The sequence below is a fragment of the Electrophorus electricus genome, chromosome 7 (genome assembly GCF_013358815.1).
Source record: "Electrophorus electricus isolate fEleEle1 chromosome 7, fEleEle1.pri, whole genome shotgun sequence".
In the NCBI taxonomy this organism is placed as follows: domain Eukaryota; kingdom Metazoa; phylum Chordata; class Actinopteri; order Gymnotiformes; family Gymnotidae; genus Electrophorus; species Electrophorus electricus.
The window spans coordinates 6,397,667-6,413,154 of NC_049541.1; the positions used below are offsets into that span (position 1 = coordinate 6,397,667).

Below are 15,488 nucleotides of genomic sequence, written 5' to 3' on the forward strand. Positions count from 1 at the left end.
AGAATACAGTGATTAAATGTGGAAGGTATTGATTGTGGAAGGTATTGCTATGTTGTAGTGAGGGAAGACCGATGCAAGTGAATTTTGAATGCAGTTTTGATGTTTTTTTGTAGGTCTCTGAGACTGTAGGTAGTCATGTTGACAAGGCATACTGAGATGTATTGTTACACAGGCCCTCAGACTCCATAGCCTTAACTAATAAGCAAAACATTCCAGGTCTATGCTTCACTTGATAGAATCCCCAGGGAAGTCAGGTGGACCTCTACACCCAGCAATCACAGCCATCAGACAGCGTTCTCAGTCATCTTCCCCAGATTACAGATTGGGTCCATGTGCTCCACATTTATACTATATAAGACTGTGCTTCCTACATGCCTTGCAATGTATTACCCCTGTTTACCATAGCATACCAAGCATTTCCATTGGGTATATTGGTTTTTGTGTACTGACTGGTTTTGTGTCCCTTGTTTTTGAATCTTGCCCTCAGTGGATTTGTTTGCTATTCATATTGTGTTTCTGGCTTTTTCTCTTTTCTGCTCCTGATGTTCTGTCACTTTGATAATCCCACTATTCCGGTTTTGACTTTGGGCTGTTGTCTGACTACATTCTTTTTGTCCGTACATTCTTGCTAACTTTTATCTGCAAGCATCAAGCTGATTCTGCCTTGTTGCATGTATACCTTCTATGATGCAGTGGTAATAGGAGTGTTCAACTGAAGCTCTTTATTTTTCTCAAAAGAAACAGATGTTGATGTGCCTTTCTGAGGATGTTAATGTTGTGTCGAGACCAGGATAGCGAGTCTCTCTGCTGAACACCTAGAAATCTGAAGCTATTGATTTCCACAGGAGAGTTATTGATGCTGACAGGAGAGTGAACCACACTCCACTTTCTGAAGTCTATTATGAGCTTTTGTAGTGTTAATGTATAGCCAGATTTTGTTGTGGCACCAGGCAGACTTTTTGTAGGCACACTCATCATTAACTTTATGAGTCTCATCCACAAAACTTAATGATTTTGGCTTTATTATAGCTTTACCACCAGAGTCATGGGTAAACAGGCTTTATAGCAGGGGGATACAGTAGCATACCTATGGTGCTCCCTTGCTCAGAGTCAATGTACCTAAGACTCAGTTCCCTGTCCTTAATCAATGGGGTCTGTTAGTCAGAAAGTCCATCACCCAGTTGCAGATGCATAGCCCCAAGTTGCTTAGCTTTAGCTGTAATTTAGATGTAACAAGTTTGTTAAAGCTTGAGCTAAACTCAATAAAAATCATCCTGACAATTTAATTTCCAGATGTGTCAGGGTACCATGCAGAGAGAGTGAGTAGGTATCATCTGCTGAGCAGTTCCAGTAATAAGCAAACTGATGTGAATAAAGTGTAGTAGGGGATGTAACTATTGACACATGACATGACTAACTTTTCCAGGCATTTTATTAATCAATCAAAATTTATTTCTATAGCGCTTTTTACAACAGATGTTGCTACAAAGCAGCTTTACAAATGTCCAAGTCCAAGCCCGCAGTGAGCAGGCCAAGGGTGACAGTGGCAAGGAAAAACTCCCTAGAGCATGAGGAAGAAACCCTGAGAGGAACCAAGACTCAAAAGGGGGGGGGGGGGGGGGCATCCTCCTCTGGCCAAGAGTTTTTCAAAACAGATGCAAGTGCAATGGGTCAGTAGTCACTCAAACAGGAGATAGGCATTTTCTTTAGTAAAGGCATGATGGTTGCTGTGGCTGTAGATACTGACCCCTGACAGATAATGTACATGTGTCTTTAAGACACAAGGTGTAATTCCATCTGGGTCAGGAGTTTTACATGTATTCACTGATTTACACACATTCGCACTTGTAACCAAAGCACCACTGTATCTGAACTTTGTAGTTTTCACAAAATTTCCTCATATTGAGCATAGAAGTGATTGAGCTCATCCACCAGCTGTGTTGATCAGAGGAGTAGGACAAGAACTGTAGTCAGTGATCATTTGTAGTCCTTGCCACATATGCCAGTGATTGGTCAGCTTTTGCCTGTACTGTCTTTTATCTTCTGTAATAGATGTCCATAGATCATATCTGGATTGTGTATAGCGTTCATTCTTGCACGAAAAAGAGGCAAATGTATGTTCTCTCAGGCACATGCAAATGTCACTGTTTATCCAGGGCTTCTGATTGTTGTATGTTCTGACAATCTGAGAGGGGACACAACAATCAAACATAATCAGTCACAGTGTAGGCATAATCATCAACATTCTCAGATGCCGTTTTAAAAATGGACCAGTCTGTGTTTTCCAGGCAGTCTTGGAGTTCAGATTTGTACTTTGAGTTCCAGCACTAAGCTTTCCTCACTGCTGATGGGGGCTATTTCAGTAACTGTTTATATGCCAGTAGCAGGAGCACATACAAGTGGACAGATTTAGAAAGTGAGTGAGAGGGACAGATTTCTATGCACATTTGATTGTGGTATAACAACGATCCAGTCTTTTTTTCTCAGGTAGGATACATACTGGTAGTATTTAGGCAGTAACATTTTAAGGTTGCAGTAGTTGAAATCCCTACAGGGAATACTACATAGAATGCATTCAGGCATTTTTTCCTGCTTGGTAACCTCAACCAGGTTTCAGTGAAGCAGAATACACAGCATTCCTACATGTCTCTGTGAGAATTAATGTGGCAAGTACGTTTATCCAGTTTGTAGTCAAGAGACTGGATGATATCTTACAAAATGCTAGGCAGAGGAGGCTGTGGGGGACACCAGAGTACCATTGCACCTCTTCCTTTTTCTTGGAGAGGACTGGAGTTTGCTATTGTTTGTGGAGTGAGTTGAAGTATGAATGGAATCTGGACTCATTAAAGGTAGCCTTTAAAAATAGGCTTTCTGACTATGATGACAAATAGCTCCTAGTTGTATTGCTTTTGATTATGGACTAGAAAACAACAGTAAAGCATATATTTTGAGAAGTTCCTATTAATCATATATTTACAAGGTTCTGACTTTCACCAATCCTCTTCTCATAAGGCAGTTTGTTTTTATGTCCAACATGACAATTTCAGAGGCAAAATCACAGTCCCCAGCAATATTACAAAATTCTCAATATAAAGTATCCACTAAATAAAAACAAAAGGGTACTTGAGAATCAGCACTATTAAATAAAACAAAAATATGGGAAAAAAGTCCACAACCTTGGAAGAAAAGTCTGCAAATTGGGTCATATAAGTAGTATGAGTTTTCAGGTAATGTAGACACATGACAGTGAAGTCTACATTCTTATTCAGATCAAGGGAGGAAGGGGAAGCCAGTATGAGCTATCTAAAGGTGCAAGAAAATCAATGGTTTTCCACCTTAAGATTTCCTTCTTATAGTGGTATGAAATCTGGGTTTAGAGTTTGGAAATGATATAATACCTGCAGCATGCAGGGTAATGAGACACTTGCTCCAAACAGGGATCTCCCAGGGAGAGCTGTGTGGTCTAACATTCTCCAATCTAAAAGAAGGCAAGCTGTATCCACGGCAACAAGGACTTTCAGAAACTAGAGAAAGCTCTCTATTGTATTCCATTGTATTAAAATGTATAATACTTTAATTATAAACATTTATTTATTATGGCACTTCACCTATGTACATAAACATTACTCTCTCTCTTGCTCTCTCTCCATACATACACATAAATTAATACACGTGTTTTAAAACAAAGAATACCCACATGCAGATTCATGTTCCCTGCTGTGCTTTGGAAACTAAACAATTTGCTCTATGCATCATTATGTATGCACACTGCAGCCACCACCATTATGGAACTATTCATTGGCTTTCATAGTGGATTTTTATCCTGTTTGTCACTCCCAGCTGAACATACCTGCAACTCTGCTTAGACAACCATGTCTTGTTCTTACACACATACACACACACACACACACACACACACACACACACACACAGATTAATGTCCTGGATTAAAAATAACATGGCCTTCCAGTAAAAAGCATATGCAGGACTCCAATAATACCGAAACCAAAACTCTTCAGTCCACCTAGAACGAATCATGCAAGTTGTACATCTTATATAATACAGGCTTCCAAATCGTAGTGATGATGTATGAACCTTTCTGGCATTATTGGGCTCATAGAAAGCATCGCTTGGAAAAGAGTGAAAGTAATATAGATGTAGACAAAAAAAAATTATGTCTTTGGTTCAACTCCTTTTCTTTGGCTAGCTCCATTTGGGACATAATAGACCCTTACTGCAAGATGAAAGTATTGATGAAGGTACAGCTGGTAAACAGAAATGGCATTAGTGTGGTCTGGGAACCACAACATACTAAACTTCAACAAATATAAATTATATATCTGCAAAGAGTGTAGTATTCTCTTTTTCAGAAAAAAATGCATGGACATTAACATGAAGGTCTTTACTGGGGATTCTTAAATCATATTTGTAAGTGGTGGGGAGTGAGCGTAAATAGACAAATTTATATCAATCTATTTCATCACATGCACTCTGTACAAAAGAGATATAGCAAAAATAAAAAATAAAAAATAGAGGCCAACCCTAGACCATCACTATCAGCCCTGTGTTTGGGCATTTTTAGGCCTTGATAAGGTGCCATACAAAGATCATACAGAAGATAAACTTCTTGAAGGTAAACACACACACACACACACACACACACACAGAAGTAGTCTGTGTGAGGCAGTGTGCATGACTGACCAATGGTGGGGTGTGAGAAACTAGGACCTACAAAGCAATGCAATAACAGTGTATGGTGACTGTAGAAAGTAAATGTCAACATGAAAGCCAAATCCCAGACATTTTAGAAATCCTGACATTCTTAGGTCCCAAAAAGAGGACACAGAGCACCCCTGATTTAGCTCACTAATGTTACCCTGAGGTAAGCTAAATATTGGTTATAGAAAGCTGTTTAGCTAAATGCCACTAGATTGTGTCTAATTAACATATTTGTGACGCTATTGTGCCTAATTAACATATTTGTGACGCCTAGTATGGGATGGTGCCAACTCTTTACTTTTGGTTGCTTCTCTCCTACTCTCTGTGCTTACTTATACTGTATTTTAATACAGCCAATTTCCAATAAAGATGTTCTCATTTACATATTGTTTTTCAGTTTGTTGTCAGACAACGGGGCAAGTATGAAATAAGCTTAGTGACTGAAATCCATAAACATACAGGCATACTTGTTAAGCAGCAGTCACTTCCTAGTCATTTCTAAGCTACTACGCTTCACTGCTAAAATTGTCATAAATTCACCACACTCATTTTTTAAAGACAAAGGACGTGCTATGATTTATAAGCAGGCTAAATGTAATATGTTTCTGTTCTCTCACACAGCGCACAGAGTCATAACGGCCAACACGATCAAATCAATTTGTTTAAATTAAAGTACAAGTGGAGCAAACAGTGACTTGTCCTAAGCCTAGCGAAAAAGTCGCTAAGTTGACAGCATTTAGAGAAACAAGAAAAACAAAAAACGCGGCATGCATACTGTCTTCTGCTGATGTTGCGGGGCATTCCGAGTGAAGGGATTTAATCACCAGCAGATCCCCTGACCCAAATCAAGTGATTAATATGTTGACCCATATCAGGTGACCCGTATCATTGTGGCCTGTGGAATGGCCACAATGCACCTATGATTTTTACTTCATACGTTTCGTTAGCATGTCAACATAAGTCGCACGACTTCAAGAATATTACAACCGTGTCATTTTTACGCATTCGTCAATCTACCATCCATATTCTACTACTGCTACTCCTACTACTAGTGGTTATTATTACTAGGCTACTAATAGTAATAGTAGTTGGCTAGTAGTAGAAAGAGAAGGCTACTACTAAGTAGAAAGGGACCTTACAAAGATACTTTGTGACTTTTAAAAAACACTATAGGCAAGAACCTATAAAATGAATTAAGCAGTAGGCTAGTAGGCTTAGAAACTAATAATGTACTAGCAGTTGTAAGGCAAATAGACTAATAGTAGTTGAATATAATTAACAACAACAACAACTACTACTACTACTACTACGACTACTACTACTACTACTATTATTATTATTATTATTATTATTGTTATTATTATTATTATTATAGATCACGTTGTTATTATTATTGCTGTTAAGATATTATTGCCTTAAACTGTGAGAGTGAGATTTTCAGTGCTGTAGAAATCATTTTATTTCTCCAGATTTCATCCTGACGTCTGCTGTGGTGAGCGGTTCAGGACTGCTCGTGGATTACATGACATCACGAATCAGAGCGCCAGCAATTCATTCCGCACGTAGTTTATAAAAAGGAGCGGAAAGCATGAGAAGCGCTCACGCGAAGACAGAGCGGTAGTGGAGGACGTAGCAACGCCTGCTGTTTCTCTGTATCATGAAGATGGCGGCCCCTGCCCTAACCAGTCGGGCCGGATCCGTCAACAGTCTTGGAAGCAGTCCTACAGCTACGCCCGGCAGCATCAACAATAACAGACTCCCGTCCTGTCCTACGCTTGATTTCAGGTCCGGGGCGAGGATAGAAGAGGTGAACAGACTCATCCAAGAATTCAGCAAACACGATCAGCGAGAATACGATGACCAACGGGCTCTGGAAATTCACACAGCTAAGGATTTCATATTTTCAATGCTCGGTAAGAAAAGGTTTAACCAAAGCATAAAAAAACCAATCGAGTCTTTTGAATTAGATGCAGCTTCTACATATCGTCATACAATGTCCCTTAATAGATTAGGGTTTTCTGTTTTATTTATCCTTAACTTAATTTACATGATAAGATACATGTGTAGTTAATCTGTCCTCCACCCAAAGTGCAAAGTAACCGTGCGTAGCACGTTTAATTCCATGCTTTTTAATTTTTTAAAAAAATTATTTTATTTTATCTCTAGACAAATCACAGAATCCATTTTGGTCGTAAGCGATTTTTTTCTTTGACCCTCTTCCCGGACACATACGCAAAATAAATCTACAGTCGGGGAATGCTTTCTCTTAATCCGATTTTCGAGAGACTCGAAGTGATTATTTCCACATGTTGAATTCTCTTCTTCACTATCTTTCTCTGAATGAAAAAGTCAAGGCTCGACTTATGTTATTCGAGACGTTGACAAAGGTCAGTACCATGGACAGAGAACTCGCAAAGGTATTATTTATAAAATACTATTATCTTGCTAAATGGATTAGACGGATTCATCTGATAATTCGAGTCATCCGATTTACTGGATAAAAAATTTAAATAATATACAACACTGAGAAGATGAAATGCTATTAAAACACGTTTACTGAGTAAATGCCGTATTTGATTACTTCTTTAAGCGTTGATCTTTGGCAAGACCTCTGGTTCAGTTTCATCAGGATTCTGTTAGACATGGGTGCGATTTATGGTTCTGCCCCGAGCTACCCGACTGAGACTGCTGTCGCTAATTTGATTGGATCGGAGGGTTTACTACACTTGGAGAGCACGAGGGGAGCAGAATGAATAATAAGGCGTCAACAAGGCAAAGGTTAGTGCTGCAGCATTGGTTAGATACAAAGGATGAAGTGGCTGTCACTGGGGAAGGTGGGGTTTACCATGTTAGTGCAGAAATGAATGTAAGAGGTTGATGTGTTTTGTATTCTTGTACTGAAGAAGGTATAAGCTGTTGCATGGGATGCTTTGCCAACAGGATTTTTGCTAAATTTATAGTCCTGTTCACAACCTATCCATGGTGAAAATGCCATTTTAAAACCTTTTCAATATATCAATAAAACTATTGTTAGGAACAGCACTGAACAAATGATGGAGGGTTTCTTAGTGGTCATTGACAGCTTTAGTGGAGTGGCTATTTTCGGTGGCAACTCAATAGCCCTGGTTTTTGGTCACAGCCCAAGCGGAAGGGGGTATGACAGCACCAAGCCATCTGTGGGAACCCTGTGACCACTGAGGCGTGTGTGATCTACAGCTCTCTCTCTATCTCTACCGCTCTCTGAGGCACACACAGGCACAAGACACAGACAGACGCTGTTTTCACACTCCCAACCTCCCCAGCCATTTACCAGGGCACAATTCAGACAGCAGGAATGCTTATTGGCCAGCAGTGTCCATGTATGCAAATTAGAGAGCGTAAACAAAAGTAACGCTGGAGAGTTTGAAACTTTCAGTCTCCGTTCGACAGAAAGACTGAAGGAAGGGGTCAGAGGGGGTGCAGTGCTGTCTGAATAATCAGTATTTTTTTTTTACCAAAAACAGAGTGAGCTCAGTGTCTAAGGGCATAGCGTTGTGGGAACATTTGATGAAGAAAGGGGAGAGATTCTCACTTTAATTGAAAGACATTTCTTTTCTAACTGTGTATAAAGGGGAAATTGCCAAGGGCTTGGCCTACCACTGGCCACATCCTGCCACAAGAACCAAGCTCTACCAGAGACTGTCTCTGCCGCTATGGTGGTCTGTAATAGTTGGGTACTACCTTCCCCTCATAATCTCTTCATTTCTAAGATTGACCATATCAGTGTAACAGTCTTTGAAAGTTCTTAATGAATTACATACCTAGCTTTTTGACATATTATGCATTTTAACTTTCACCAGAGAAATGGTCGGATTGTCTTATGACACAGCTGTCCTATACTGGGCACTTGAGGCTGCATCTTTACTATTGCCCTGAAGAGGGAGCTTTAGCTGCTGCCACTGGTTTTGCTCTAGCCTACTCTGGATCAGGTCTTTTTGTGTGTGTATGGGGGGGGTGTGTTTGTGTGTTTATGTGTCTATTACATAATGTTTAGTACTTTGCTTGCCAATTACTTTTTCTTCTTGGAAAGTATTACCACTGATTCTAACTGAGGGCTGTGGACCCTGACTTGAAATCAAGCCAAGCATTAACAACATATCCGTCCTCATTACCACTCAAGTGCAATAAAGAAAAAACATCACCGTCTCTCCTTTTGGCAGCAGAGTTGGAAGACAGAGATGAGAGAAACTGAAGCTGAGGAAATAGAACAGGAGGGTCTATTAATGGACTGATGCTCTGTTAGTGAACTCCAAGGACACTGGACTGAGCCCTTGTCTCATCTAAAAAGCATCCATAAATATTGGAATACATGTCCATGGCCAGTGGAATGGCAAGTGCCCCTATGTAGTGACAGACAAGGCTGCTTAAAATGCATTAGGCAAGTGTAATTGCTTCAAGCTCCCCACTATATCTACGTGCAGAATTAACATCTTAATACTTTAGCTCTAAGAATCTACACTTTTTACCTGAAAACTGCCATACACTTTCTCTCTCCTGTAGCCTACCATAGAGGATTCTAGATTCCTCCCTTATCGATCAACTGCCTTTTACCAGCACCGGTGTTCTTTAAGGTCTTGCTATTGATCCAATGGAAACAGATGCCAGAGAGTGTTGTCCTACTTACAGGGCAGTGGCAGGACATAAATCATGTGACAGGAAGTTTTGATGTTTGGTATAACAATGTTAAACTGTTGTTTACTTAACTTAAAAAAGTTGAGTTAACTAATTGTCCTAAAAACAATGAAAGCGAAAGTAAATGGACAAAAAGCTTAATGTACTTAAGGTATGATACTGTATTGCTTCAATAATTTTAGTAAATAAACTAATCCTATATGTAAAAATAATTTAAACATTTTATGTTTTAACTTAAATGTATGTATGAAATTATAAATAATAGTTATCCTATCTCATTATTGCACGGAACGCCACCCCCCCACGAGTCACGTGGTACAGCCTGCTGCATGCAGCTGAAGTTCACAGTTGTTTGTAGCCACAACCTCTGTGATGGCACACACCTATACAGGGGTTGATGTTAAGTGTTTGTCTGTCTATTTAAACCACCACCTGTGTGTGTCATCGTTGGTCACTGTTACTGTTACTGTCATCGTTAGTGTTATTGTGTGTGTGTAGCCATTGTTAGCGTGATACGTCGTTGTTCCTGTCTACACTGTTCGTTGTTATGTGTGAGTGCCGCAAGTGGCATCAATGTTCTATGTCATTAAACGTCTCACTAAATCGAGGGAGTCTGTGCGTCCTGTTCCGCACCCTGCGGCACTTGGGCCACCATTGCAATTATAATTAAGTAGCTGTGATGAATGAACTATGTCAGGATGGAGTTGCCATGTCTTTTAAACAGGATCCTCAAAGATCTCATTGGAATGTACAAAATTATCCAAAAAGTACATTTAACTCAAAATTGTTAAGTTTTTATCTGACTTTATTTTGACAATAACAAAATGAGATTACAGTGTACTTTTCTCTTTTCTGTTCCCAATCTATCCTCTTTCAGGTATGGTCCAGAAGCTTGACCAGAAGTTGCCAGTCGCTAACGAGTACTTACTTTTGTCGGGTGGAGTTCGGGATGGCGTGGTGGACATGGATCTGGATGAGCTGGGTGTGTATAATCGAGGTAGTGAGTATGACATGGCCTTTACCCTGCTGGTTCCTGCACTGAAGCTGCACGACCGCAACCAGCCTGTCACACTGGACATGCGTCACTCAGCACTGGGACATTCCTGGCTCAGTCTGCGTCTGTTTGACGAAGGCACCATCACCCGCTGGAGGGACTGCTGCACACTGGCCGACCACCTCAGCGGCACCACTAACTACTTCTTCTCTCCCACCCTGGTGGCTGACTGGTTCCAGGACGCTGTGGAACTCGTGCTGGCCGAAGTGCAGCGCAAGCCGCAGCGGGGCACACCGAGGGTGGAGAGGGTGGAGCGTCACAGCACCCTGCTCTCCATGATCCTGGGTGTGGGTAGCAGTCGCATGCTCTATGACATAGTGCCCGTGGTGTCTTTTAAAGGTTGGCCAGCTGTTGCCCAGAGCTGGCTGATGGAGAATCACTTCTGGGATGGCAAGATTACGGAGGAGGAGGTGATCAGTGGCTTCTACCTGCTCCCTGCCTGCTCAGCCTCCGGACAGAGGGAGAATGAGTGGCGGCTTTCCTTTGCTCGTAGCGAGGTGCAGCTGAAAAAGTGCATTGCCCCGGGTCTCATGCAAGCATATCAAGCCTGCAAGTCCATAATTGTGAAGTCGCTGGGCCAGCCCACAGCCATGAGCCCTTACCACTTACGCAGTATCATGCTCTGGGCCTGTGATCGCTTGCCGCCGAGCTACCTCGCACAAGATGATTTTGCCACCCACTTCTTGCTGGGCCTGATCGATGACCTGCAGCACTGCCTCGTCAACAAGACCTGTCCCAACTATTTCATCCCACAGTGCAACATGCTGGAGCACCTGTGTGATGAGACGGCCATGTTTCATGCTCGCAAACTCGCCCTGGTGCGTGCTGATCCGGTCGAGCACCTACGCTCCGCCATTGAGCAGGCCAAGGCGGCCAACCGCCTGACACAGGACATGCATCAACGCGGCAGCTCCTCTGGCCTGCCCTCGCCGCAGGCAGTCCCCTCCTCCACAGACCACCAGCAGCCTGATGACCGACTTGCCAAGAAGCTGCAGCAGCTGGTAACCGAGAACCCAGGCAAGTCCATCTCTGTGTTCATCAACCCGGATGACGTGTCCCGGCCACACTTCCGCATCGATGACAAGTTCTTCTAAGAAGCAAGGTGTCCCATGCTGTTTGCCTGAGGTTCAGATGCTTCTAGGCGCCTGTTGAGGTGTGCTGCACCGCTTTGAAACAGGACCTATGTGCCCTTAACTACTCACTGCTCAGAGTTACTGAGACTCTGTGTTCCAGCATGTGGAATGTCATCTGGGAGAAACACAGACTGAAAATGTAGAAACCAATGTCATGAAGCCTTTTGGGCATAGGGAACACTAAGCAATTTTGGTTAGCTATGTTTGGAAATTCAGAAATGCTGTGCACAGCCCAGTGCATTATACATGATGACAATTTTTTTCCCAATGTGTAAGAAATGAATTGCTGCAGTATCTGGAAATACAATATAATTCCTATATAACAGTGATTTCAGATGAACCGGAAGTACACTGTAAACTAGTGAATACAAGAGTCAGATGGTTTCCTTCATATGCTTTCATTGTGTCAAAATTTGTTTTTTGTCTTTGAACAATGTACAAAAAAGCTCTTACTATTGTAAAGCAATGACCTAATATGTCAAAGAAAGCCAAATCCTTTTATATCTGGCTAATGAATAACACTCAGATACAATATTCTTAAGTGCAATTATTGAAATGTAGAATTACACCCAGTTACAATTCTCTTTCAGCTTTGGAAACTTGTCTTGTATATGACAAAAACTGGTATATTATCCCCAAAGCACTGCTGCTGTCAGTAATGAATGAATTACATTTCACTATTTGAAAATGCTGCTTATAGCTATATCACTAGCCATTGTAAACCCATTATAAGCCTGCATATCAAAACAATTTTTAACACTTATCTTGCAAACCATAACTTGATTAGTATGTAGGAAAAATCACTACATCATATCTTCAAGTGAAAAATTCACTTCACAAGTAGTGTATCGCCTGTAAATAAACAATTGTGTATGGCTGTTTTTGAAGTGTTGTTGACAAAACAATCTTTGCCTTGCACAATAACAGCTATGATGTGCACTTTTCTGCAACACTAAAATGATACTTAATAAGGCAAACCTAATCCAACTTTTGCTCCTGCTTCACATAAGGATATCATTACACCAATGTAATTGCATAATAATAGCATTTTGCAACTGCATCGTACATGTTATTTCACTGCTTTGAATACTCACCATTAAATTATCTGTACAATATTCACAATATTTACACTTGTCATCCTTGTATGGGACCAAATATCCAGTATCTCTACTCCAGTATCTTTACTATTGCCTTCTGAGCATGGACTGTGAAGTTGTTCATTTGGAGTCATTAATTTTTCCTGAACTTCCATTTTGTGGTTCACTTTATTTCTCCTCCTATTATTTATTAATAAGATAATTTTGTCCATATCACTCATGTCTTTGCTATGGAACTAAAAATTACGATGTCCTGGCATGGACAAAACAAAGGTTTTCTGTAGGTTTCCGTGTTCATTGGTGTAAGATAAAAAGGTAATAAACTTGCTTATCAGAGCATGTCATACTGCAGTTGTTGCTCTGTGTTTGCTGCAGTACACACAAATATGTTTGAGATTTAACCTTTTGCATGTACGCAGTTATACACATACATGCTTACACACACAAAGTGTGTTCCTCAGACTTGCTGAGTAAGCGCTTTTGGTGATATAACTTCCCAGAATATTCCATCCCACATAACTGTAACAGCAGCCCTCTAACTGCTGACCTACACTTCCAAACCTGAAAAACCCCCACAGACAATCCTTTTTCAAAATATAGTGTTCACTTAGAATTCAATCCTGTCACATTTCCCATGCAAACTACCAAGAACCGACAATTTATATGACCACAATGCATGGTGCATAGATGCTGAAAGTGTAGTTGAAAAAAAGACAAAAGTGACAGCATGAATCTGGAGGTTCTGTTCCATTCAGCCGCATTTTCCTCTGGTTCTCATGCTTGTCCATGTGGCAGCTCAACCTGAAAAGAAAATAAGCAGGTAGATGTGGAGGCAAGGAATTTCTGAAATTCCTATTTTACTATCTAATCTCACACAAGCACAGTCACACACATATTTGATTTTATCATCAGGATGTGATAATATATATGTTGCATATCCTGTGCATTATATATAATACTACTTATATATGTAATAATGATTTTCGCAGCCTTAACCTAGACCTGACCCAAACCCTAAGTTAAGTAACAGAAAATTAATGTTTTGTGACTTTAAAAAAAGCAAATGTAATCAAAAGCATTATACATTTTCAAGACTTAAGGTTTTCTCATGTTTTCTTAAATAGTCAAGATTTTGTTGGCCTAAGAAATGCAGTTACACAAACCAACACGCACATGAGTGCACACATATTTCAACACTTTTTATTTAGTGAAATAGGCCTATCATCAACATAACTTGCAAAAAGTTGGTTCAACCTTCATCGGTGTAAAATACAAACAGATATATTTGAATCTTGGAAGAAACCTTGTGAATTCCATGTATTTTATACTGCAGACGTTTTGCAGCTAAAATAGTCTAGGGGGTTCATATCAGTTTTGCATATCCAAGGTTTCCTTTCCTATCTGGTGAGAGTCCCTAATCAAACAGTAGAATATTGAAAGCTTTTCTCAAAGATGCTTCTTTCCAAATGTATTACTCAAGCTCTAAGCACTGAACCCCACCCCAAAATATGCCAAATCACTTCTACATGCATGTGTATAATGTTCAGTCAACCTTGGCACAAGTCACTAAGGTGATTATCAAAGAGGTGTATAAAATGCAATATCTTTGTCCAGTTGAAATGGCCTTGGGCTTCTAATTTCAGCCCAAAGCACAGCAATGGCTATCTTATAGCAGTATCTAGTTCTTTTTTTGACCGCTTAGGTAACATAATCCATTATTCCAGTGTCCCTGCATACTGCTGACATCGCCACTCCAGACTTTGATCAATGAGGGTGCTGGATAACACCCCCTTTAATTTATTTATTATTTTTACCCAAACACAACTGGAGATGTTGGTACATTATTGGGTGGGCTGGACATTACCCTTCAGTTACCCACTGCTGGCAGGATGGCAGGGTGTTTACACCACAAAAGCTTTCATTGTCAGAAGGTATGGTGAAGTCTTCACAACTTACAGTTATATCACAGGTTATTAGTATGAGCAACAGCACTAAGAAGGGCACACATATCAGCACACACAAAGTTAAAAAACAAAAATTAAACATTACTTAATTGATCAATCAGACTGCGTCAACTCCCCCTCACCTTACAGACGTCGTTACCTCATAACACAACCGCTGCATCATCACGGCAGTACCCTAGGAAAGCAGTTCATAACCAGGTAAAACTTACACCTTCACCAGACGATTCTCTATCTCTCTCTCTCTCGCTCGCTCGCTCGCTCGCTCGCACCCCCCCCCCCCCCCCCCCCCGCCCGCCCCTGGTGTGGAATAAAAACCTAGGCAGAAGCTTGTACACCAATAGCGCTGTCACAATACCAGTGCTATAACGGGCTTGATCGATTACAGTGCGTCCCTGTATCCGGTTTTTTTGCCCCGTCCGAGGAGCTCAGACGCATCCCGAAACAGCTCTGAACCACATCACCCCCATCAGTTCCTTCTCTGAACTACCAAAAGCTAGCGCGACATGGATAAAGCCGGTAAGGAACTTAAAAGAGATGTTTTTAATCTCTTTACGCCCGGAGAGTTTGCTTGCTGGACTCTGAGTAATTGCTGCGCTGGTGAGTCGTTTTGAGTGTGGACTGCGGAACCGACCGGCTCAGACTCGGTGGGGTTTGGCTTTATGCTCATTGCAGCAGTGGAACAAAACAGGCTCACTATTTGACTTGAACCGCGTGGCCATTACAGAAGTCCCTGCCAGAACGATTTATTTCACTTTCTTTCTTTCTTTTTTTTTTTTACAGATGAGTTAGTTCTGCAAATCTGACTGGCGTTAGAAAACTGTGCCAAGAAACAGACATGTGTCGGTCGCTT

The 15,488-nt window shown here is 40.9% G+C and overlaps 1 protein-coding gene across 3 annotated transcripts; it reads left to right on the forward strand.

The window, feature by feature from the left end:
• Positions 1 to 6,189: 6,189 nt before the first annotated feature.
• Positions 6,190 to 13,020, forward strand: mb21d2 (Mab-21 domain containing 2). 3 transcript variants are annotated; one of them, XM_027031893.2, is made up of 3 exons: positions 6,538 to 7,136; positions 7,310 to 7,497; positions 10,268 to 13,020. In XM_027031893.2, exon 3 carries the CDS (start codon positions 10,270 to 10,272, stop codon positions 11,536 to 11,538), a length of 1,269 nt encoding a protein of 422 aa, XP_026887694.2. In that variant the 5' UTR covers positions 6,538 to 7,136; positions 7,310 to 7,497; positions 10,268 to 10,269; the 3' UTR covers positions 11,539 to 13,020. The 3 variants fall into 3 exon arrangements, with proteins under 3 accessions (XP_026887685.2, XP_026887694.2, XP_035383750.1); XM_027031884.2 differs by lacking the exon at positions 7,310 to 7,497 and having other exon boundaries at positions 6,190 to 6,632; XM_035527857.1 differs by having other exon boundaries at positions 6,538 to 7,497.
• Positions 13,021 to 15,488: the final 2,468 nt, after the last annotated feature.

Bases quoted from the DNA above. Each gene is read 5' to 3' on its own strand.
- mb21d2 (XM_027031884.2), top strand. From the start codon at position 6,377: ATGAAGATGGCGGCCCCTGCCCTAACCAGTCGGGCCGGATCCGTCAAC. The intron at 6,633-10,267 runs GTAAGAAAAGGT...ATCCTCTTTCAG, and splicing joins TTTCATATTTTCAATGCTCG to GTATGGTCCAGAAGCTTGAC.